Source organism: Vulpes vulpes, chromosome 1 (genome assembly GCF_048418805.1).
Source record: "Vulpes vulpes isolate BD-2025 chromosome 1, VulVul3, whole genome shotgun sequence".
Taxonomy (NCBI): domain Eukaryota; kingdom Metazoa; phylum Chordata; class Mammalia; order Carnivora; family Canidae; genus Vulpes; species Vulpes vulpes.
Window position 1 is genome coordinate 9,970,437 of NC_132780.1, and position 20,533 is coordinate 9,990,969.

Below are 20,533 nucleotides of genomic sequence, written 5' to 3' on the forward strand. Positions count from 1 at the left end.
TAAAAATAAAATAAAAAGAATATAAATCTCTTTTTTTTTAAAGATTGATTGATTGATTTACTCATGAGAGACACAACGAGAAGCAGAGACATAGGCAGAGGGAGAAGCAGGCTCCCTGCAAGAAGCCTGATGTGGGACTTGATCCCAGGACCCCAGAATCATAACCCGAGCCAAAGGCAGACGGTCAACCACTGAGCCACCTAGATGTCCCTAAAAATATAAACCTTAAAAAAAAAAAAAAAAGTTGTCATCACAAGATAAACTCTTGCATTGGTTGGTGGCAGATGGTAACTAGAATTGTTGTGGTAATTTTTTAGAAATAGACGCAAATATCGAATCACTAGTTGTACACCTGAAGCTAATGTCCTTGGTAGGCCAAGGCCCTCCCTGACCTTATCATCCATTCCAGATGCTCAGTTCTCCTTGAATTTCTTCACGTGCCTGCCTCCAGGCCTTTGAACTAGCTGTCCCTTCTCCCTAGAAGGTCCTTTCCTCCATGATACACTTGCTAATTTATCTTAATCATAACCTCAGGGTGCTCTTCCCTGACCACCCCGTTTAAAATGGAACTCTCGGGCAGCCCGGGTGGCTCAGCGGTTTAGCGCCTGCCTTTGGCCCAGGGTGTGATCCTGGAGTCCCAGGATCGGGTCCCACGTCGGGCTCCCTGCATGGAGCCTGCTCCTCCCTCTGCCTGTGTCTCTGTCTCTCTCTGTGTCTCTTATGAATAAATAAATAAGATCTTAAAAAAAAAAATGGAACTCTCACCCCTTGGAATTCCCTTCACTACTTTGTTTTTCTTTGCTGCCCATACTGTGCCTTGATAAATTTTTATCTGGTCGTGGTCTCTCCTTCCCTGTGAAATATGAACCCCATGGGGGCAGACGTTCCTCTCGCCCGCTGTGGAACCCCCAGTCCTGGGCACAGGTGACATTTCTGTTCACCTGTTCATCTCATTTTGTTAAATGCATCCGAAAGCAAATTGCAAGCACATAGTAGGTGCTCAGCAAATTTTTCTTGAGTGAGCAAACACAGATACCAGTTGGCAAGGCACACAGCGAGGTGTACAGAGAGCCCTAGGTGTGGAGGGTCCCCCAGCGTATTTAAACAGGTGGGCAGGGCAGCCTGGGTAGCTGAGTGGCTTAGAGCCACCTTTGGCTCAGGGTGTGATTCTGGGGACCCAGGATCGAGTCCCACATCGGGCTCCCTGCATGGTGCCTGCTTCTTCTTCTGCTTGTGTCTCTGCCTTTCTCTCTGTGTCTCTCATGAATAAATAAATAAAATTTAAAAAAAATAAAATAAACAGGTGGGCAGAACTTTGCACAAAGTTTGCACCACTCTCCAAAAAAGCCACGATAACTTTTTTTTAAAGATGTTACTTATTTACTTGAGAGCAAGAGCAAGATACATCACAGAGGGAGAGGGAAAGGCAGACTCCCCGCTGAGCAGGGAGCCCGACCTGGGGCTTGATTCCAGGACCCCGGGATTATGACTTGAGCCAAAGGCAGACACTAAACTGACTGAGCCACCCAAGCACCCCAAAAGCCGCGATAATCAATTGGCCCCTTTATCACAGGCCTTTTATAGGCTGATGGGGATGCAGTGGTGACCAAGATAGACCCTGTCCTTGTTCTTTCAGAGCCCACAGAGCAGCAGGACAAGACAGACAGCAGATACATAATGTGGCAATAAATATATCATGACTACCCATGGGGCGTTGCCAGAGGAAAGGACAGAAGTATTGAGGGCAGACAATGGGATACCTAGGGTAGACTGGGAAGGGCCAGCAGAGTTGTAATGGGGGGGATGACTGACATGGGGGTGCAGGAGGTGGGGACAAGGCTGCGGGAGGATGCTCCAACACCAGTGAGCTCAGAGAGAAGCCAGGGGACAGGAGAGTGAGATGCAAGTTGATGCCAGAGGACCTGAGGTAAATAGTTTAAGATTTTATCTTGGGGGCACCTGGGTGGCTCAGTGGTTAAGCGTCTGCCTTTGGCTCAGGTCGTGATCCTGGGGTCTTAGGATCAAGTTCTGCATCCGGCTTCTCGCAGGGAGCCTGCTTCTCCCTCTGCCTATGTCTCTGCCTCTCTCTGTGCGTCTCTCGTGAATAAATAAGTAAAATCTTACAAACAAACAAACAAGATTTTATCTCGAAAGGTTTGGGGCAAAGGAAAGAAAAAGTCTGATTGGGATTGAGAAACATTTGTCTTGTGACAGGTTAGAGGGAGGGAGAGTGGTGGTGGCTGGAAGACCAGGAAGGAGGTCAGGCTGGACCAGGGTGAGGTCACAGGGAGGAGGGCAACGCCAGGTGGGAGAAAGGTCTCTGGAGCTCGGTCCTCCGCAGGGACTTAGTAACTTACTGCAAGGTGGGGAGATGTCCAAGAGGACCCCGAGAGTCTGGCTTTGGTGGTGGGACAGAAGCTGAGGCCCTCAGTGAAGTGAGACACACGTAGGACAGCTCAGGGATGCTTTAAGTGAAGAGCACTGAGTGCCAGGCTGAGGAGCTGAGAGCTCAACCCCGGCACAGTGGAGACTCACAGTTAAGCAGGAGAGGGATGGGGTCAGATTTTTTTAAGTAAAGATTTTATTTTTATTTATTCATGAGAGACACAGAGACAGAGAGAATGGCAGAGACACAGGGAGAGGGAGAAGCAGGTTCCATGCAGGGAGCCTGACGTGGGACTTGATCCCCGGTCCCCAGGATCATGCCTTGGGCTGAAGACGGCACTAAACCGCTGCGCCACCCACCCGGGCTGCCCAGATTTTTTTTTTTTTTTTAAGATTTTATTTATTTTCTCATAAGAGACACACAGAGAGAGGCAGAGACACAGGTGCAGAGGGAGAAGCAGGCTCCCTGTGGGGAGCCCATTGTGGGACTATATCCCAGGACTCTGGGATCATGACCTGAGCTGAAGGCAGATGCTCAACCTCTGAACCACCCAGGCATCCCGACAGGGTCAGATTGGAGTTTCAGAACCGACAGGGGTGGGCAGAGCACACCGTATACCAGCAGAACCGGGAGCACAGAGATGAATGTCCGACCTCCTCCTGCGCAGACACCCAGGCTTGCAGAGGACCCCCACCCCCTTGTGCAAAAACAAAGAGGGATGCGAAACAGATAAACCGCAAAACCGACACACACAGGCACCAGATCCATCTGCAAGGACCAGGGTGCACAGTCCCACCAGAGGGAGACAGCCAGAAAGAGACAACAGATGAGGGACAAACAGATGACAGGCAAATGCTCCAGGGCACCTTGTCAGCTGTGTTACTGCGTGCGAAGACCTGCATGTGTCCTGACCCAAGACATCCTCCCTCTGGCTTACCAAGTGGGCTCTCTCCTTATTCCCCCATCTTACAGACGGACACACAGAGGCTCAGGGAGGCCAGTCACTTGCAAGGTCACGGGGCGAGAGGCAGAGCTGGGATTCCAACCTGGCTCTTTGGGCACCCCTAGTGAGTGCCCCCACCCTGGTGTCCTGTTTCTCTGCCCTCCTGGGGTGGGTCTTTTTTTTTGTTATGAGGACCCACGTCTGCCCTGAGCCTCCGCAGGGGATGCCCACCCAGCTGCGTCCTCCCCTTTCTGGTTTCTGAGTTTCTGCGGGCACGAGTTCCTGATCCGGCTTGTCTGAGCGGGTCCGTGGGCCAGCAGCGCGCCCCTGCACGCCTCCCGCTGTCCCAGCCTCCAGCGTGGATGACATCTGAGTGTGTGTGTCCCGCAAGGAGCTGAGAGTGTGAGGGGGAGTGCCTGGCCGGGGCTGGGCTGGGGGGTGGAGGCAGAGGAGGGGGCTGTCTCAAGGGCTGAGAGGAGTGGAGTTCTGGAAGAATGTTTACCAGACACTGGAGAGCTGGAGGGACAGCGCCCAGAGCCGGGACAGAGAGCCACCCGCACAGCCTCCCTGCCCGGCTGGCGGGGATCGGGGTGCAGCCTTTGGGGACCCCTTCCCCCTCCGCAGCCTCCCTCCGAGGCCTCTTTAAGACAGGGCCGGTCGTCCCCTCCCCGAGTTAACCCCTCCGAGCCCGGTGGCCCTGGGGCAGGGAAGGGTTGCCCGAAGCCTGGGAGGGAGTAGGAGGCTGGGAGCGAGGAAGGCGCCGCTGAGCACTGAGCGAGGGGCCCGCCGCGGCAGGCAGGCAGTGCCAGATCCGGGGAGCCCGCCGCCGGGGGGAGGGCCGGGGACAGCCCGGCCCTGCCCCCTCTCCCGCGGGGTGCCCAGCACCTCCTGAGGAAAGTTTGGCATCGTTTGCGTGGTGCCCCGAGGATGGGCAGGGTCCCGCTGGCCTGGTGCTTGGCGCTGTGCTGCTGGGGGTGCCTGGCCCCCTCGGGTGAGTGGTGGGGGCCTGAGGGGGAGGACCCCGTGGCCGGGCTGGGGCAGGAGGGAGCGGCGTGGGGGGTGGATGGCAGGTGTTGGGGGAGTCTGGGCTGGCTCCAGGAGCGTCTGGGGGACAGCGAGAGGGAGACAGGGAGGCCCAGAGAGCAGCGGAGAGAGGCCGGGAGAGAAAGGGGCTCAGAGAGGAACAGGACCAGAAACAGAAACTCCGAGGGTCGGAGTGGGAAAGAGGTGGACATAGAGGGCTGGAGGGGGGCTGGGCTTGCCTCGGAGGGCCCTAGGGAGAGGGGCTGAGCTGGGGGCTGCCCCGGAAGGAATCTTCCAGAAAGGAGTAATTAAGTCGGGCAGTGGGTTGAGGAGGGCTGCGGAGCTCTAGGGGAAAACCCTCCTCGCTGTCACCCCCACACACACACTTGTCCTTACCCCGTCACTGCCTGTCTGCTCCACCTCTGGGCCAAAGTTCTCTGGTGCTGGCTCTATCTCCACCATCTCTGTGAGATTCATTTCTGTGACCTGGTCTCCATTTTTATCTCTCCCTACTTTCTAGATGTCTCTATGATGTCTCTTTCTCTGTCTCTGTCTGTGTCTCTGTTTCCTTCAGTGTCTCTCCCCCAACTTCCTTCCCTCTCACTGTCTGTCTCCTCATCTCTCATCCCCTGTGTCTCTACAGTCTCTGTTCTTTGCTGTCTCTGACTCCTCTTGCCTGACTTTGGCTTCTCTCCGTTGCTCCTTCCCTCTTCCTCTCTCTCTCTCCTCTCCCTCCCCACCTCTTTTTCATCCTCACCATCCACCAGCCCGATCTAGCAAGTCCCTAGAGACCCTAAGGGAGGGCAGCAGGGGTGGGGGAGCCAGGGGGCTGGCCCTGCTGGGCAGGCCTGGCAGTCCAGGGGCGTGGGAGGCTGCCGGACCCGGGCCTACTTCCCCACGGACCAAGGATAGGGGCCCCTAGGAAGGATGGAGGCCGGACCCCAGTCCCCTGGGAAGGCTCCCATCCTCCCCCCCCTCCAAGCCTCCACCCTCCACCGCCCCCCCCCCCCAGGTCACTTTACAACTACGTGAGCCTAAGGGCCTGGCAGGCTGGGAGGAAGCAGGGGTTCCTAAGCTAAGTCTTCCCTGTCTCCGGTCTCCCAGCAGGCACACAGGCTGAGGCAGACCCCTTTGTGGGGAGTCCAAGGAACATCACCGGTGCCCGGGGACTCACCGGGTCCCTTCGGTGTGAGCTCCAGGTTCAGGGGGAGCCCCCCGAGGTGACCTGGCTTCGGGATGGACAGGTGCTGGAGCTGGCGGACAGCACCCAGATCCAGGTGCCCCTGGGTGAAGACGGGCAGGAAGACTGGAAGGTGGTCAGCCAGCTCAGGTGCCCAGCCTCCCCCTGACCGGCTTCACCCCTCCTGATCCCTATCCTCCCCCACTGCCACCTCCAGCACGTGGTGGGTGAAAAGCTATGGGCAGGAGCCCCACCTGGGCTAGGACCCTGGTGTGGCCACTTGCTAGCCGTGTGGCGTGGAGCATGTGATGTAACTCTGGGTTTCACTTTCCTGTTCTGCAAGACAAGTTAATAATACTACCCACTTCTTAGCTCTGAGGAGTTCCTAGTCCAAACCCCCTGTTTCAGTTCTGATTACCCCCGCCCAGAGTCCAGCACTGACCCTGACCCTTTCTCTCTCTCCTCTTGCCTGGTTAGAATCTCATCCCTGCAGCTCTCAGACGCCGGGTGGTACCAATGTGCAGTGGTCCTGGGAGGAAAGACCTTCGTGTCGCAGCCTGGCTACGTTGGGCTGGAGGGTGAGCCCTGGGCTCAGAGGCCATGGGAGGGCGAGAAACCTGAGTGATCAGTAGGTGCTGGTTGTTTTCCAGGTCCCTGCATACCCCCGGGGGATGACTTCATCTCCTACATTCAATCTTCCAATGCAACAAATATTTATTGAGCACCTACTGTGTGTACAGCTTTGAACCAAACAGCCTGGACCTGACATTGTAACTGTCTTCCACAATGAGCTCACTGCCCTGGCAAACCTTTGAACAACTTGAAATTATTGTAATTTTTACTTCATTTGCATATCAATTACCTCGGGAAGGCCAAGCCCTTCTCTCTTACCTGCATCTCCAGGTCTAGACAGTCTTGTTTATTGTTGGACCTCGGTGACAATCGGTTGAGAGAATATTAGCTAACCTTTACGTGATGACTTGGTATATACGCACCTGGCCCTGTCTGTAGTTGTTTACACGTGAACCTATTAATCCTGAAACGATCCCCATTCTACTGGGGTTAACAGAGGCACCCAGGAGCTAGGCCGTGAACTCAACGGTCTGGCCTCAGACAGCATGTTCCCAACCACTAGACGAAACTGCTAAGTGAAGGAATGAGTCCATCAATCATTCAGAATGGCTGGAGTTCAAATCCCAGCTCTGGCAGCTTGTTGGCCGTGGCCTGGGGCCAACCGATTTATCTCCCCAACCTCGGATTCCTTACTGTTGAAGGTCAAGTCCTCCTCCTGCTTTACCGTAAGGAGGTTAAGATGCTGCAGGAAACTGGCTCAAAGGCGCGCACAGGCGCACGCGAAGTCCCACCCGGACAGGCGGGAGCCGGGGAGGGCGGCGCGGGCTCCCCGCTTCGGACACGGGGTGTGGCCTCCTGGAGGCAAAGTCTCCAGCTTCCAGGTTCCTCCAGCGGCCCCACGCCCCACCTGGGGCCCAAAGCGCTGTCCCCGCCCCGAACCTGGGGGACCCAGTAGCCATCCGTGCGCCAGCGGGTCCCCGCACCAGGCGGACCCGGCGGGGAGCGAATCCGGCCCGGAGGTCGCGGGAGGGGCTGGCTGCCCCGCCCCCCGCGCCCGGCCTCGCCCCGAAGGAGCCGCCGGGCCCCCGCCCCCGACCCCGACTGGCCCGGCCTCGTGGAGCGTCCGGCCAGCGGGAGAAGGAGCCGACCTGCCCGATGGAGGCGGCCGGCACCTGGACGCTGGGGCTGGCGCTGCTGCTGCTGCTGCTGGCGCTGGCGCGGCCCCGGACCCGCGGCCACCTGCCCCCCGGGCCCCCGCCGCTGCCGCTGCTCGGGAACCTCCTGCAGCTGCGGCCCGGGGCGCTGTACTCGGGGCTCCTGCGGGTGAGGGGCCGCGGGGACGCCCCGGCTGGGGCGGGGGCCAGGGCCCAAGAGGACGGGGCCCCAGGGCAGGGAGGCCTTGGGGCATCCTCGGGGAGGCAGGCCGCGGGTGCAAGGGCAAAGGGACTAGGGGTGTCCTGGGGCGGAGGGGGGTGGGGCGGGGGCAGCGCTCCAGAGCTGAGGGGGCCCAGTGGAAGGGGGTGCTGGGGAGAGAGGACCCCGGGATGCGGCCCGGCCGACAGGGGCAGAGACCTCTGCCCGCGGAATCCTGGAGAGGATGAGCCGGGAAGCAGGGCCCAGCGGCAGGGGTACGGGGCAGAGGGGTCCACAGAATCCCCGGGAAGTGATAGAAGCGGGAGATTAAAGCGGGAGGCCGCAAGCTGGTGCTGGGATGCTGGCGGGTTTATCCCTGGGGGAGAGGTAACTGGGGAGGGGCCGAGAAGAAAAGGGAGGAGGGGGACGCTTGGCTGGAGGGTTCCAGGTGCAAGTGTGCGGAGGATCTGGGCACCACAGTCCTGTGCGGCTCAGCTAGGAGGGAGCTGGGAGGTCCCGGGACAGGGGAAGGAGCGGGGAGGAAGACCGAGGGAGGCAGTTCTAACCTTTGGGGGGCTGGGGGCAGAGGTCTCTGTCAGAAGGAGTCTGGTGGGGGGAGCTTCAGGACATGGGGAAAGGGATGGGGGTCTTGGGGAAAGATGGGGCAGGTGCCCACATTATCCACTCCAGAATTTGAAGGTTTAGCAGAGTGATTTATAAAAAGGGGGGAGGTGGCTAGTTTTGAGGTAGAGGCAGAGCTGAGGCTTTAGGAGAAGCCAGAGTCTCAGGTGTCTTATTTTTGCTGCATATGTCTAAGTTGGGGGATAGGGGTGGTTCTGGGTTGTCCCAGGGTCCAAACTTGGGGCTCTGTAGGAGGTAAGGGATTGGGGGCTTTATTGGTGGAGGGGACCTGAGAGCCTGATGGAAAAAAGAGAATTGAGCCTCCTGAGGGGGCTATTTCTGTCTGGGGGTGGGGCAGTTTCCTCTGAGATGTCTCATCCAGTGACAGGGCCATGATGGGGACATCTAGACAGAAAGAGGCAATAGGCCTGCCCCTCAAAACCCGCCCCATATCCCTCTCTGCCCGCAGCTGAGTAAGAAGTATGGCCCGGTGTTCACCGTGTACCTGGGACCCTGGCGGCGCGTGGTGGTCCTGGTTGGGCGCGAGGCTGTGCAGGAGGCCCTGGGAGGTCAGGCCGAGGAGGAGTTCAGTGGGCGGGGGATGTTGGCAACGCTGGACGGGACCTTTGGCGGCCATGGTGAGTCATGAGCAGAGCTGGGGACTGCTGGCTCCTTCGCTCAGAGCCTGCCACCACTTACTGGTGTGACTTCTGTGCATGACTTAGTGTCTCTGGGCCAGTTTTCCTCATCCATCAAGTGGGGTGATGATACTGCCTATTACAAAGAGTCATCCTGAGGATTGAATGTGGCCTGGGTGTGGTGTGGTGGTGTTCTCACTGCTCCAGGTGAGGAGCCCAGGACTGGGAGGGACAGGGAGAGCTTTCTAGGCACTGGTAATGGGTGGGAACACGTAATGTGTAGAAATGAATTTCAGCTAAGCCTGAAAGTAGAAGCCTGGTGTTGGGGGCACTGTGGGGACACAGCTGTGACCAAGAGCTTGTTGGCCAGTGGGGAGAAAGTCCTGTGCCAGGCTGGGATCGGGGAAGGTAGAGGGGTCAGGGCCAAGGTAAGGAAGCCCTGAGATTACTGGAACCAGAGGGGGTGTCTGCCCCAGCCTGTTTGATAGGAGATGTCCAGGGAATCTTGAAAGACAGGTTGTCTGAGCGCCGACTCCTAGGAGTGAGAAGGGTGTTCCAGGCAGAGAAGTAAAAAACCCTGGAGGTGAGAGAAGCAGCAATCATTCATTCAGTTGACAAAATCTGTTTTAAAGACTTTATTTATCCATTCACAAGAGACACAGAGAGAGAGAGGCAGAGACACAGGCAGAGGGAGAGGCAGGCTCCATGCAGGGAGCCCGACGTGGGACTCAATCCCAGGACTCCAGGATCACGCCCTGAGCAGAAGGTAGATGCCCAACTGCTGAGCCACCCAGGCGTCCCCCAGTTGACAAATTTTTATCACGCCTGGCCCTATAGTGGTTACTGGGGACACAGAGGTGACCAAGACAGATGTGGTGTCCTGTCTCACTATAGGAGAGATAGGCTTGTCCTAGGCCTGGAGGGAGGAAATAGAATTCTAAAATGAGAGGTACAGCTCTGAGAACAGGACACAGGGAACTGTACTGGCCCAGGTTGAGGGAGGAGATGGGGCCTGGGAGGAATCAAGGTAGGCTTCTCGGAGGGGATGGCAATCCCAATGAGACCTGAGGATGAATGGAGTTAGTTGAGTGAGGATGGAGAGGTGAGTGATCCAGGCAGAGGCAACAGTAGAGGCAGAGGCCTCGAGGGGGGATCCTGATACCACTGAGGAAGTGAGAAAAAGCCAGCGCAATTGTAGCTGGGTGAGTAACAAAGCTGGTGAAATGGGTCGGTCACGCAGGGCCTGAGTCACACCAGAGTGCTCAGCTTTGGGATTTTCTATAGATGGAGGGAGGGGAGTCATAAGCAAGATCCTCAGGTCACTGTGCAGGAGCCTGGAGAGGAGACTGTGCTGTCCTGGGGTGGGGGTGTGGGGAAGGGAGGGGGTGGTTGGAAGAGGCATCCAGGGCTCTCTGGCCAGGGACCAGGGAACAGTGGGCTGAGACAGGAAGGAGGAGAGGTGCTGAGGCCAGTTGGGGACACACTGGGAGAGTGGACGGGGGACACCCTGGAGGAGGCTTCCAGGAGGCCACTAGGGTATGGCATTGTCCACTTGGGACCTTGAGCTCAGAGAAGCAAGGTTTGTCCAGAGCAGACCCTTAGCTAAAGGACAACAGTCCATCCTCCTCTCTCCTGGTTCAGCTTCCAAATGATGTGGGGCAGGGGGCCCAGGAGCACTCTGTAAGTGTTGGGAAGGAAGGAAGGAAGGAAGGAAGGAAGGAAGGAAGGAAGGAAGGAAGGAAGGAAGGAAGGAAGGAAGGAAGGAAGGAGGGAGGGAAGGGTGCTGGGTGGTTCAGTCGGTTAAGCATCTGCATCTACCTTCAGCTTGGGTCATGATCTCTGGGTCCTGGGATTGACCCCTGCATCAGGCTCCCTGCTCAGCGGGAAGTCGGCTTCTCCCTCTGCCTCTCCCCTGCTCAATCTCTCTCTCTCTCTCTCTCAACTCAAATAAATAAATTCTTTAAAAAAAAAAAAAAAAAGGAGGAGAGAGAGAGGAAGAGGAAGATGGATGGATGGATGGATGGATGGATGGATGGATGGATGGGTGGGAGAAGTTTTCACTCATCCTGGTTCATCACAGATCACAAGGGGCCTGGATAATCTCAGTTACCAGCTTCCCAGGAGAATGTCCCCTTCTGCCCCAAGGGTAGGCATTTACTGAGCACCTACTGAGTCCTCAACCCTGGCTAGGCTGGAATGGACTCAGGACAGGGCCTGCAGAGGCCCCGGCCCACCCCACCAGGTCACCTCACTGGGAAGGAGTAGTGCTGGGGAATGGGGAGAGGGGCCAGTCCATCCTTGAGTCTAGCCTTCTGTACAGGGGTTTTCTTCTCCAATGGGGAGCGGTGGAGGCAGCTGAGGAGACTGACCACGCTGGCCCTGCGGGACCTGGGCATGGGGAAGCGAGAAGGCGAGGAGCTGATCCAGGCCGAGGCCCAGCGTCTGGTGGAGGCATTCCAGGGGACGGAAGGTCAGCAGGGTGGGGTGAGCCCGGGGTCCCCTGGGGCGCCCCTGAGCGTGGGGAGGGCCTTCTTCCGGGGCTCTGCTCACCACCACCTCTGGCTCCTCCACCTTCTGTCTCTGTCCTCCCGTCTCCCGGGGAATCTCTGTGTCCCCAGTACTGTCACTTCACTCTTTCTGTTTCATTTCTTTCTCTATTCTTCTGCTTTTCTCTCCTGTAGGTCTGTCTCTGTCTTTGTCTCTCCTCGTCTGGGTCCGTATCTGTCCTTTGGCCCAGTCTTTCCCAGCCTGTCTCTCTTGCATGTCTGTTTCTCTGCCTCTTTCCCTGTGGCTCTGTCCGTCTTTCTTGCCCTGTCTGTCTCTCTGGATGCCTGTCTCCTTCCAGTCCCCCTCTCCATCATGGCCCTCCTCTCTGCCCTCTCCCCCCCAGGACGCCCATTTGACCCCTCCCTGCTGCTGGCTCAGGCCACCTCTAACATCATCTGCTCCCTCACCTTCGGCCTCCGCTTCCCCTACGAGGACAAGGAGTTCCAGGCCGTGGTCCAGGCGGCCAGCGGCACAGTGCTGGGGGTCAGCTCCCCCTGGGGCCAGGTAAGCAGGTGGGGCTCCTCTCCAGCCACCTTCCCCAGAGGTTCCTGCCACGGTGTCCAGGTGACCCCCAGAGGGGCCCTCCACGCTGGTGCAGGACCAGGCCCCAGGGGAGCCGCTGCCCTTCTCCCCACAGACCTACGAGATGTTCTCCTGGCTCCTGCAGCACCTGCCCGGCCCCCACACACAGCTCCTCAGCCACTTGAGTGTCCTGGCCACCTTCGCCGTCCAGCAGGTACAGCGACACAAGGAGAGCCTGGACACCTCGGGCCCCCCACGCGACGTTGTGGATGCCTTCCTGCTGAAGATGGCAAAGGTAGGGAAAGGTCAGGGTCGGGGGCCTTCTGAATGAGGCTGGTGGCTTGGCTGGTCCCAACTCCCGGATGGCTGGGAATCTATCAGGCCTCCCTCTCTCTCTTCTTCCCCCTTTCTCCCTCTCTCTCTCTCTGACCTTATGCCCCTGTGCAGGCTCCACGCCCAGTGGCCTGCCACCAGCAATCCTCCATGTCACAGTACCCCACCCCCACAGGACATGTCATGTCAAGTAGAATCATTTAATTATGGAACCTGGCAATATCAAATTATAGGAATAAAGTCCACTTCCTTAATTATATTAGAACAGGGGCGCCTGGTGGCCCAGTCAGTTAAGTGTCTGCCTTCACCTCAGGTCATGATCACGGGGTCCTGGGATCAAGCCTCTCATTGGGCTCCCCTCCCTGCTAGCAGGGAGTCTGCTTCTCCCTCCCTCTCAGCCGCTCCCCCTGCTGTGCTCTCTCTGCGTGTCAAATAAATGGATAAAAAAATTCTTAAGATTTTATTTATATATGGGAGACAGAGAGAAAGGCAGAGGCAGAGGGAGAAGCAGGCTTCCTGCGGAGAGCCCAATGCGAGACTCGATCCCAGGACCCGGGAATCACGCCCTGAGCTGAAGGCAGATGCTCAACCGCTAAGCCACCCAGGCATCCCAAACATTTTATTTTAAAGTAATACACACCCAAACGTGGGACTCAAACTTACAACCCCAAGATTAAGAGTTTCACATCCGAAAAAAAAAAAAAAGTTTCCCATGCTCTTCCCAGGGAGCCAGCCAGGCGCCCCTGCCTTTGCCACTTTTAAGTGTCAAGTTCAGTAGTGTTAATTCCATCCACAATGTTGTGTAGACAATCTCCAGAACTTTTTTCATCTTATCAAACTGAAACTCTTTATTGTTAAACAGCAGCTCCCCAGTCCCCCTCCCCAGCTCCTGGCAACCACCTTTCTGTCTCTGAATTTGCCAACATTAGGGACCTTATTATTTAGCCTTTTGCAACTGGCTTATTTCCCTTAGTGAGATGTCCTCAAGGTTCATCCAGGTCGTAGCAGATGACAGCATTTCCTTCCTTTTTAAGGCTGAATCCTTATTCCACATTTGGCTTACCCATTCATCCATCAGTGGCCACTTGGGGTGCTTCCCCCTTTTGGCCGTTGCGAATAATGCTGCAGTGAACATAGGTGTACAGATACCCCTTCGAGACCTTGCTTCCCACTTTCTGGGGTACATGCTCAGAAATGGGATTGCTGGATCACATGGCAATACTATTTACATTTTTTAAGGAACCTGATACCATTCTCCATAGCAGCTGCACCATTTGGAGCCCCATCGTTGGTGACAGGGCTCTAGTTTCTCCACTTCCTAACCACATGTCATTCTCTGTTTGTTTTGTATAGCGGCCGTGCTCTTTCATTTGCAAAAACATTGCAACCAAAAAGAACTAATATATCAAGAGTCCACTTCCCCACTTGCCCAAACATTTATACAAACCCCCTGACAAAGCTTGAACTTGCTGCGTTGCGCTCCGGGCGTGGCTGTGCGGTCTCTGTTCCCTGTGGCCTGAGTTCTCTGAGCCCCTCTGCCTGGTTTCTCCCAGGAGGAGCAAGACCCGAACACAGAACTGTCGGACAAAAACTTGCTGATGACGGTCATTTATCTGCTATTCGCCGGGACGGTCACCGTCAGCACCACGGTCCGCTACACCCTCCTGCTTCTGCTGAAGTACCCTCAGGTCCAAGGTAGGAGGCTTGTGCACCAGTCAGCCTTGGGGACGGAAGTGAGGGCTCAAGAGAAAGAATGTTCAGGAGAACGAACAGCCTGATCCAGAGCCTAGAAGCGAGAATGAGCCCAGCATCGGGGATGTGTAAAGAGCCAGAAGCTGGGGGGCTGCTGGTTGCAGTTTGAGGTGTAGTAAAGTGAGAGATGAGGCAGGAGGGGTGCTGGTGGCTCGGTCGGTTAGTGTCTACTTTGGGTTCAAGTAATGATCTTGGGGTCCTGGGATCAAGCCCCATGTCTGGGTCCCTGCTTAGTGGGAAGCCTGCTTCTCCCTTTCCTTGCCTGCTGCCCCCCTGCTTGTGCTCTCTCTCTCTGTGTCAAATAAATAGGTAAAATCTTTTTAAAAAGAAAAGAAGACAAGAAAAGAGGCAAGAGACCTCTCAGGGCTGTGTCGCCTTGGTGGTACCTCATTTGCCTGATCCTGAGCAATGGGGAGCCATGGAAAGATGCTGAGGAGGGGAGAGCAGGGTCAAATTAGCATTTTAGAAAAATCCTTTGGGCTGAAAGAGGTAAGATGTGCAAGAGGATGGCAGGAGCCCAGGGAAGAAGACGAGGACAGTCCTGGGCAGGAGAGGACAGTTCTGGACCAAGCTGTGGGGTGGGAAGAGGAGTCGGGTGGGCAGTTAGAGAACAACCCGGGAGCCCCAGGGAACTAGGGATCCGGGGACCATGGAGCCACCCTGAGACAGAAAGAATGAGGAGCTGTTTCAGAGGAGACACTGAGGCCAGTTGACAAGTGTGAGGGACCTGGGGCCACCTGTGAGGAGGTGAAACAAGACACCTGTTTCAGGACTGGAGACAAAAAACAAACTGGGGTCCTTGTTCTCAGGGTCCTTCCTGAGTTCAAGCAGCATGTTGAGCATAGGGTTTGCTTAAAGGAGAGGGAGGGTACCTGGCTGGCTCAGTTGATAGAGTGTGTGACTCCTGATCTTAGCGTTGTGACTTCGAGCCCCACGTTGGGTGTAAGGGAATAAAAAAGCTTGGGGTCATCAGGGCACAGACAGGAAGTGAAACTGCAGGAAGTGTACCTGCCTGAGAGGCAGAACAGGCCATGAGCTCCAGGGAAGCCCAGGATTTTGCAGTCAGGCAGCTGCATTAAATGTTGTCAGGCCAGTAGGGTGGGCTGACCTGGAAGATGGGGCTTAGGGTCTGGTGGCCTCAGTGGAAGGGAACCCACTGTGACTTCAGCTCTCTGGGCCTCGGTTTCCTCATCTGGGAAATGGGGATGGATAATGGTACCCACCTCACAGGATTGCTGTGGGAATGGAGAGAGGAGAGACCTTGTGCCCAGCACACAGGACATCAGGGACCCAGGCTCAGCAAAGCCTGGGGGACTCCTCCTCCTCCTCCCCACCCGCCAGCCTCCCCCAAAGCACTGCCACCCTGAGAAGATGGGGCTTCGGAGGGTAGGATCACAGAGCCCCACCCCACCTCTGACCTGGGGGCCCTGTCTTCCTGGGTGCAGAGCGTGTGCGGGAGGAGCTGAGCCGAGAGCTGGGGGCCGGCCGTGCACCGGGCCTGGGGGACCGAGCCCGCCTCCCCTACACCGACGCGGTTCTGCATGAGGCGCAGCGGCTGCTGGCTCTGGTGCCCATGGGGGTGCCCCGCGCCCTCGCGAGGACCACCTGCTTCCGAGGGTACACGCTGCCCCAGGTGGGCCAGCCGTCGGCCACGTCCAGGCGCTGCCTCGCTCGGCCCGAGTCTGTGGCTGGCTGTGTGTCTGGCTTCTTCTGATTATTGGTCTCTCTCTCCTCTCTGACATCTCCTCTTTCTCGGGGTCCCTCTCTCTGCACCCCTCTCCCTCTCTGTTTCTTTCTGTGTGCATTTCTCCTGCCTCTGACTGTCTCAAGGCCTCAGTCCAGAGGATTAGGATACCCTCTGTCCCACAGATACCCTAATTCTACCTTCTTCCAAGGTGTTTGGGACAGTCACATGCCAGAGGCCACAGACAGGGAAACAACTTGAGAACTGAGGGCCAGAGTCGCATAATCATGAGTCCCCGGCCCTCCCTCCACTCCCCCTCCCCCCGCCCCCTCTCTCCCCCACATCCCCCCCCAGCTCATGCTCTCCGTTAGAGAGCAACTCATCACCAGCACCACCAGGGGGCGATGTCTCCCCGGAAACCCCAGGCGCCTTCCCACCAGCAGCTCCCTCCTTGAGCTTCATTGTAGAATCAAACCCAAAGCAGTTAGACCTAGTCCTGGGTTTTCTGGTCCCGGTGTTTTCGCGCTGGTGGCACCTCTCCACAGGCATCAATGACTGAGGACTTGCTCTGCACCAGGTATTATTCTAAATGCCTCACAAATATGGTTTAATCTTGGGAGCAACCCTATGCGATTATCATGCCCATTTTTACAGATGGGGAAACCGGCCTTGGAAGAGTGGGAAGACTCCTGGGGGTCACCCAGCCTATGGTGGTACAGGCAGGATTTACACCCAGGGCCTGTGCTTTAGCCACAGCTATTGGCCTCGTTTTGGTAGCCACAGCGTGACCCCATCTTCTCCTGGAGCCTCCCTCCCCTTCCCAGCTCAACCATGCTAGCCATGGTCCCCGGCAAAGGCGGTCCCTGTCCCTCACACTTCCTCCACTGCACAGCCCTGGGATCTCAGTAACTGCTCCCGGCTGCCACCCAGGGGCCCGGGGTGGGGCGCCTTCAACCGACAGCCCTCACCTACCCACCCTTGGCCTTACCTCTGGAAGTGGGAAAGAGCTGGACTCGGGCCAGGTGCCTTAGGACAACCACAGAAAAATCACAACGTACCCTCAAAGCTTAAAAACAAAATTGACAAAGGACTAGCCCCGCCATGTCCAAATGCTATGTTGGGCAAGTTGTTTCAGTTTGGGGGAGCAACCTCTGTTTTCCCATCTTTGAAATGGGAATCATGTTGGAAATTGCTTCGTAGACTCATTAAAAAGATTCAGTGAGTTTGAGTGTGTGTCTGTGTGTGTGTGTGTGTGTGAGAGAGAGAGAGAGAGAGAGAGAGAGAGACGTACCTATTGCACAGGAGGTAGTCCCTGGCCCATAATAAGCCCTTGAAATATATTGATGCCATTGTGCCATGTGAACCGGTGCCCTTCCAGACTCTTGTGTTCTGCCCTCGGGCCTGGTGGGGGAAGGATATTTGTCATTTGATTATTGCTCCCCGCTCAGGGCACCGAGGTCTTCCCCCTCCTCGGCTCCGTCCTGCATGATCCTGAGATCTTTGATGAGCCAGAAGAATTCAATCCAGATCGATTCCTGGATGCAAACGGACGGTTCCAGAAGCAGGAGGCATTCCTGCCCTTCTCCTTAGGTATCTGCTGGGGCGCTCCCTGCTCACCTGCGGGTCCCCCCCACCCCTGGGTGTGAGGGGGGCTGACCCAGTCCCATCCCCCTTGTTCCCTTCAGGTAAGCGGGTCTGCCTGGGAGAGGGCCTGGCGCACGCAGAGCTCTTCCTCCTCCTCACCACCATCCTGCAGGCCTTCTCCCTGGAGAGCCCGAGTCCGCTGAGTGCCCTGAGCCTCCAGCCAGCTGTCAGTGGCCTTTTCAACATCCCCCCAGCCTTCCAGCTGCGAGTCCGGCCCCACTAACCTTCCCCGACCCCCACCATGTGGACCAGATGAAGGAGGGAGCCCTGGGAGATTGGTGGCCCCCTGGTGGAGGCGGGCATCCACTTGGTTGTGTCTCCGGAGCCCCCCAGGCAACCCGGAGCTCCTCTAGAGTCACTCACACAGATAATCGGCCTACATGTCCCCAGGGCCCTGCTTACTCAGCCCATGCAGCTGTTGAGACACACAGCCCTCGGGCCACCAGAGCCACGAGGCCACTCTGACGCATAGGCTTCCTACAGGCATAGATTGACTTTGTCTGGAATCGTGATGGCGTGCCTAGATAACACACCATCCCCTACGTGACACAACTGCCCTGGATTCACAACCCACATGTGGGAATTTGGCTCCCACCTTCATAAGCCACAGAAACAGCTGCTGTGTTGGGCCCACAAGCCTTCTTCACCCATCCACCCGCCAATTCTGGGAGCCTGGTGTACAGAGGTGAACGTGCCGCTTTCTGGGTCACGTCCCCACACAGAGAGACCGTCCCTGAGTTCAGCCCCAGCATCCCCTCTCTTGCTGTCACAGCACCATCCAGGCAGATGACCACTGCTGTCCCCATGTCCCCAGTACTGAACCACACAGTAGCCCACACAGGATGCCGTCCCACTCCCAAATATCTTCACTCAGACACACCGTTCTTGGGGGGGCACATCCCCACCTCCTCCAGGCCTTCAGCCCTCAAGGACACCCCTCTTTCCCAGCACCTTCATCCTCAAATTCTCCCAAATATAAGCGCAGCGTGCAACTATGCACACAGGCCTGGGAAGCAAGTCAACTAGGACACACCCACCCTCTGCTCAGAGAAACACCTCCCCCTCCTGCTGCTTATGTAACCCTATTAAAAGCCTCCCCTGCCTGCCGCTCCTCCACACACACACACACTGACCCACCTCCCCTCCCCAAGTCCCAGTTAGACCCAGTAGAAGGGGCTAGATGACCCAGTAGGGGCCAGATTCCAACTCCCTGGGTCAGAGAAGAGGCCAGCTCTGATGTCCCTGTGACTTGAAAGTCCCCATTTTGCAATAAAAGTTCATTTCTGGCCCTAGGTCTGGCCCATGGAAGGGCCTGGAGTGCCTGTGACAGTGTCTGTCATTGTGAGTAAGGGGTGGGAATGGGGGGTCCGCCCCTCCCTCGAGGCTGGGCGGGAGCTAAAAAACAGGGCTCCTGCCCGCCCTGGCTGTTGACATCAGTACCAGATGTGGATATGGGGGGAGGGGGGCCTGTCCTGGGCCTGACTTCCGGTGAGGCAGATGTGGGGAGGGGGGTGTGGGCAGGGAGAAGGTAACCCGAGGAACTGCAGGCTTGGGGTTAGGCTTGTAGGGGGCCCAGCCTGGGAAGGTGGGCAGGTGAGGATCCTGATCCAGGCCCTGGGAGCTCTCCCAGTCAATCGGTTGGTTGGTCTGAAAGCAGCTGGAGCACAGTTCCTAACCCAGCTCTGCCCCTCACAGGCTCCTTTCCTCCAGCCTTTTCTCCACCAGGAAGGCAGAACCATCTTTTTATGTGTTAGTTGCCTAGTAAGGAAGTTTTCCAGCACACAGAAGTAGAACAGTACAGTGAACCCCTGTGCCCATCACCTGGGCTCCTTTGATAACTGGCAACTTTACTAGTTTTATTTCTGCTACCACTGTACTACGATTGTTTTTATTTTATTGTTTAAAAATGTTTTTAAGCTTTTGTTTCTAAGTCCTCTTTCCACCCAACGTGGGGCTCAAACTCAAACACCCCACCCCACCCCAAGATCAAGAGCACACGCTCCACTGACTGAGCCAGCCAGACTCCGCTGTTACTGTTTTAAAGCAAATCCCTGGGCGGCTCAGTCCCTTAAGTGTCCCACACTTGGTTTTGGATCAGGTCATGATCTCAGGGTCCTGAGATGGAGCCCCAGGGCAGGCTCCAAGGTCAGTGGGGAGTCAGCTTCGCCCTCTCCCTCTACTCCTCCCCCAAATCATGTGCTCTCTCTCTAATATGTTTTAAAAAGCAAACCCCAGAAATCACTGAATATGCGTTTCTCATAGTAAAGGACGTTGACCCCAAAACACAAGGTTTTATGACAGTTTTCAAATATGGCAGCAGACCTGAGGCAATGACACAAGCAATGCCTGTGTGCTCCTGCCCTGACTCTCCCACGAGAAGTCCACCATCCTGCCAAGCGTACTTCCATCCACCTGTCCTTCCAGCTAATTTTTTAGGTGTTTCAAAGTAAACCACAGACATCTTTCCCTAGATGCTTCAGCAAAGCATATAACATTAGCTATGAGTTTCCCTTAAAAAAAAAAAAAGATTTTATTTCTTTATTTGAGAGAGAGATGACAAGTAGGGGGGAGAGGGAGAAGCAGAAGCAGACTCCCCACTGAGCAGGGAGCCCAATGCAGGGCTGCATCCCAGGACCCTGAGATCATGACCTGAGCCAAAGGCAGACACTTAGCCAACTGAGCCAGCAGGGCACCCCCCTCTTTTTTTTATTTTATTTTTTGTTTCCTTTTTTAAAAAGTGTTTCATGAAGGATGCCTGGCTGGCTTAGTCCGCGTAGCATACAACTCTTGATCTTGGAGTTGTGAGTTTGAGCCCCATGCTGAGTGTACAGATTACTTAAAAATAAATTAAGTAAGTAAGTAAATAAGTAAAATTCATACTGAGGGAAATCTGGAATCAGAAATATCATCACTGGGGGATCACTGGGTGGCTCAGTGGTTTAGCGCCTGCCTTTGGCCCAGGGCACGATCCTGGAATCCCGGGATCGATTCCCAGCCTGCTTCTCCCTCTGCCTGTGTCTCTGCCTCTCTCTCTCTCTGTGTCTATCATGACTAAGGAAAAAAAGAAAGAAAGAAAGAAAGAAAGAAAGAAAGAAAGAAAGAAAGAAAGAAAGAAAGAAAGAAAGAAAGAAAGAAAAAAAAGAAAAGAAAGAAAAGAAAAGAAAAGAAAAGAAAAGAAAAGAAAAGAAAAGAAAAGAAAAGAAAAGAAAGAAGAAAGGAAGGGAGGAAGGGAGGAAGGGAAGAAGTTCTGTATTACACATTTGAAAGTTGCTAAGAGACTAGGTCTTAGAAGTTCTCATCACAGGGCCCCTAGGCAGCTCAGTTGGCAGAGCAT

General features: G+C 55.9%; 1 protein-coding gene across 2 annotated transcripts; it reads left to right on the forward strand.

The window, feature by feature from the left end:
* Nucleotides 1-4,183: 4,183 nt before the first annotated feature.
* On the forward strand, nucleotides 4,184-18,526 carry LOC112928566 (cytochrome P450 2S1-like). 2 transcript variants are annotated; one of them, XM_072753328.1, is made up of 11 exons: nucleotides 4,184-4,320; nucleotides 5,457-5,682; nucleotides 6,010-6,110; nucleotides 8,549-8,717; nucleotides 11,038-11,187; nucleotides 11,608-11,768; nucleotides 11,902-12,081; nucleotides 13,673-13,814; nucleotides 15,317-15,504; nucleotides 17,004-17,145; nucleotides 17,241-18,526. In XM_072753328.1, exons 2-11 carry the CDS (start codon nucleotides 5,589-5,591, stop codon nucleotides 17,420-17,422), a joined length of 1,509 nt encoding a protein of 502 aa, XP_072609429.1. In that variant the 5' UTR covers nucleotides 4,184-4,320; nucleotides 5,457-5,588; the 3' UTR covers nucleotides 17,423-18,526. The 2 variants fall into 2 exon arrangements, with proteins under 2 accessions (XP_072609429.1, XP_072609433.1); XM_072753332.1 differs by lacking the exons at nucleotides 4,184-4,320; nucleotides 5,457-5,682; nucleotides 6,010-6,110 and adding an exon at nucleotides 7,242-7,428 and having other exon boundaries at nucleotides 17,241-17,554.
* The last annotated feature ends 2,007 nt before the right edge of the window (nucleotides 18,527-20,533 follow it).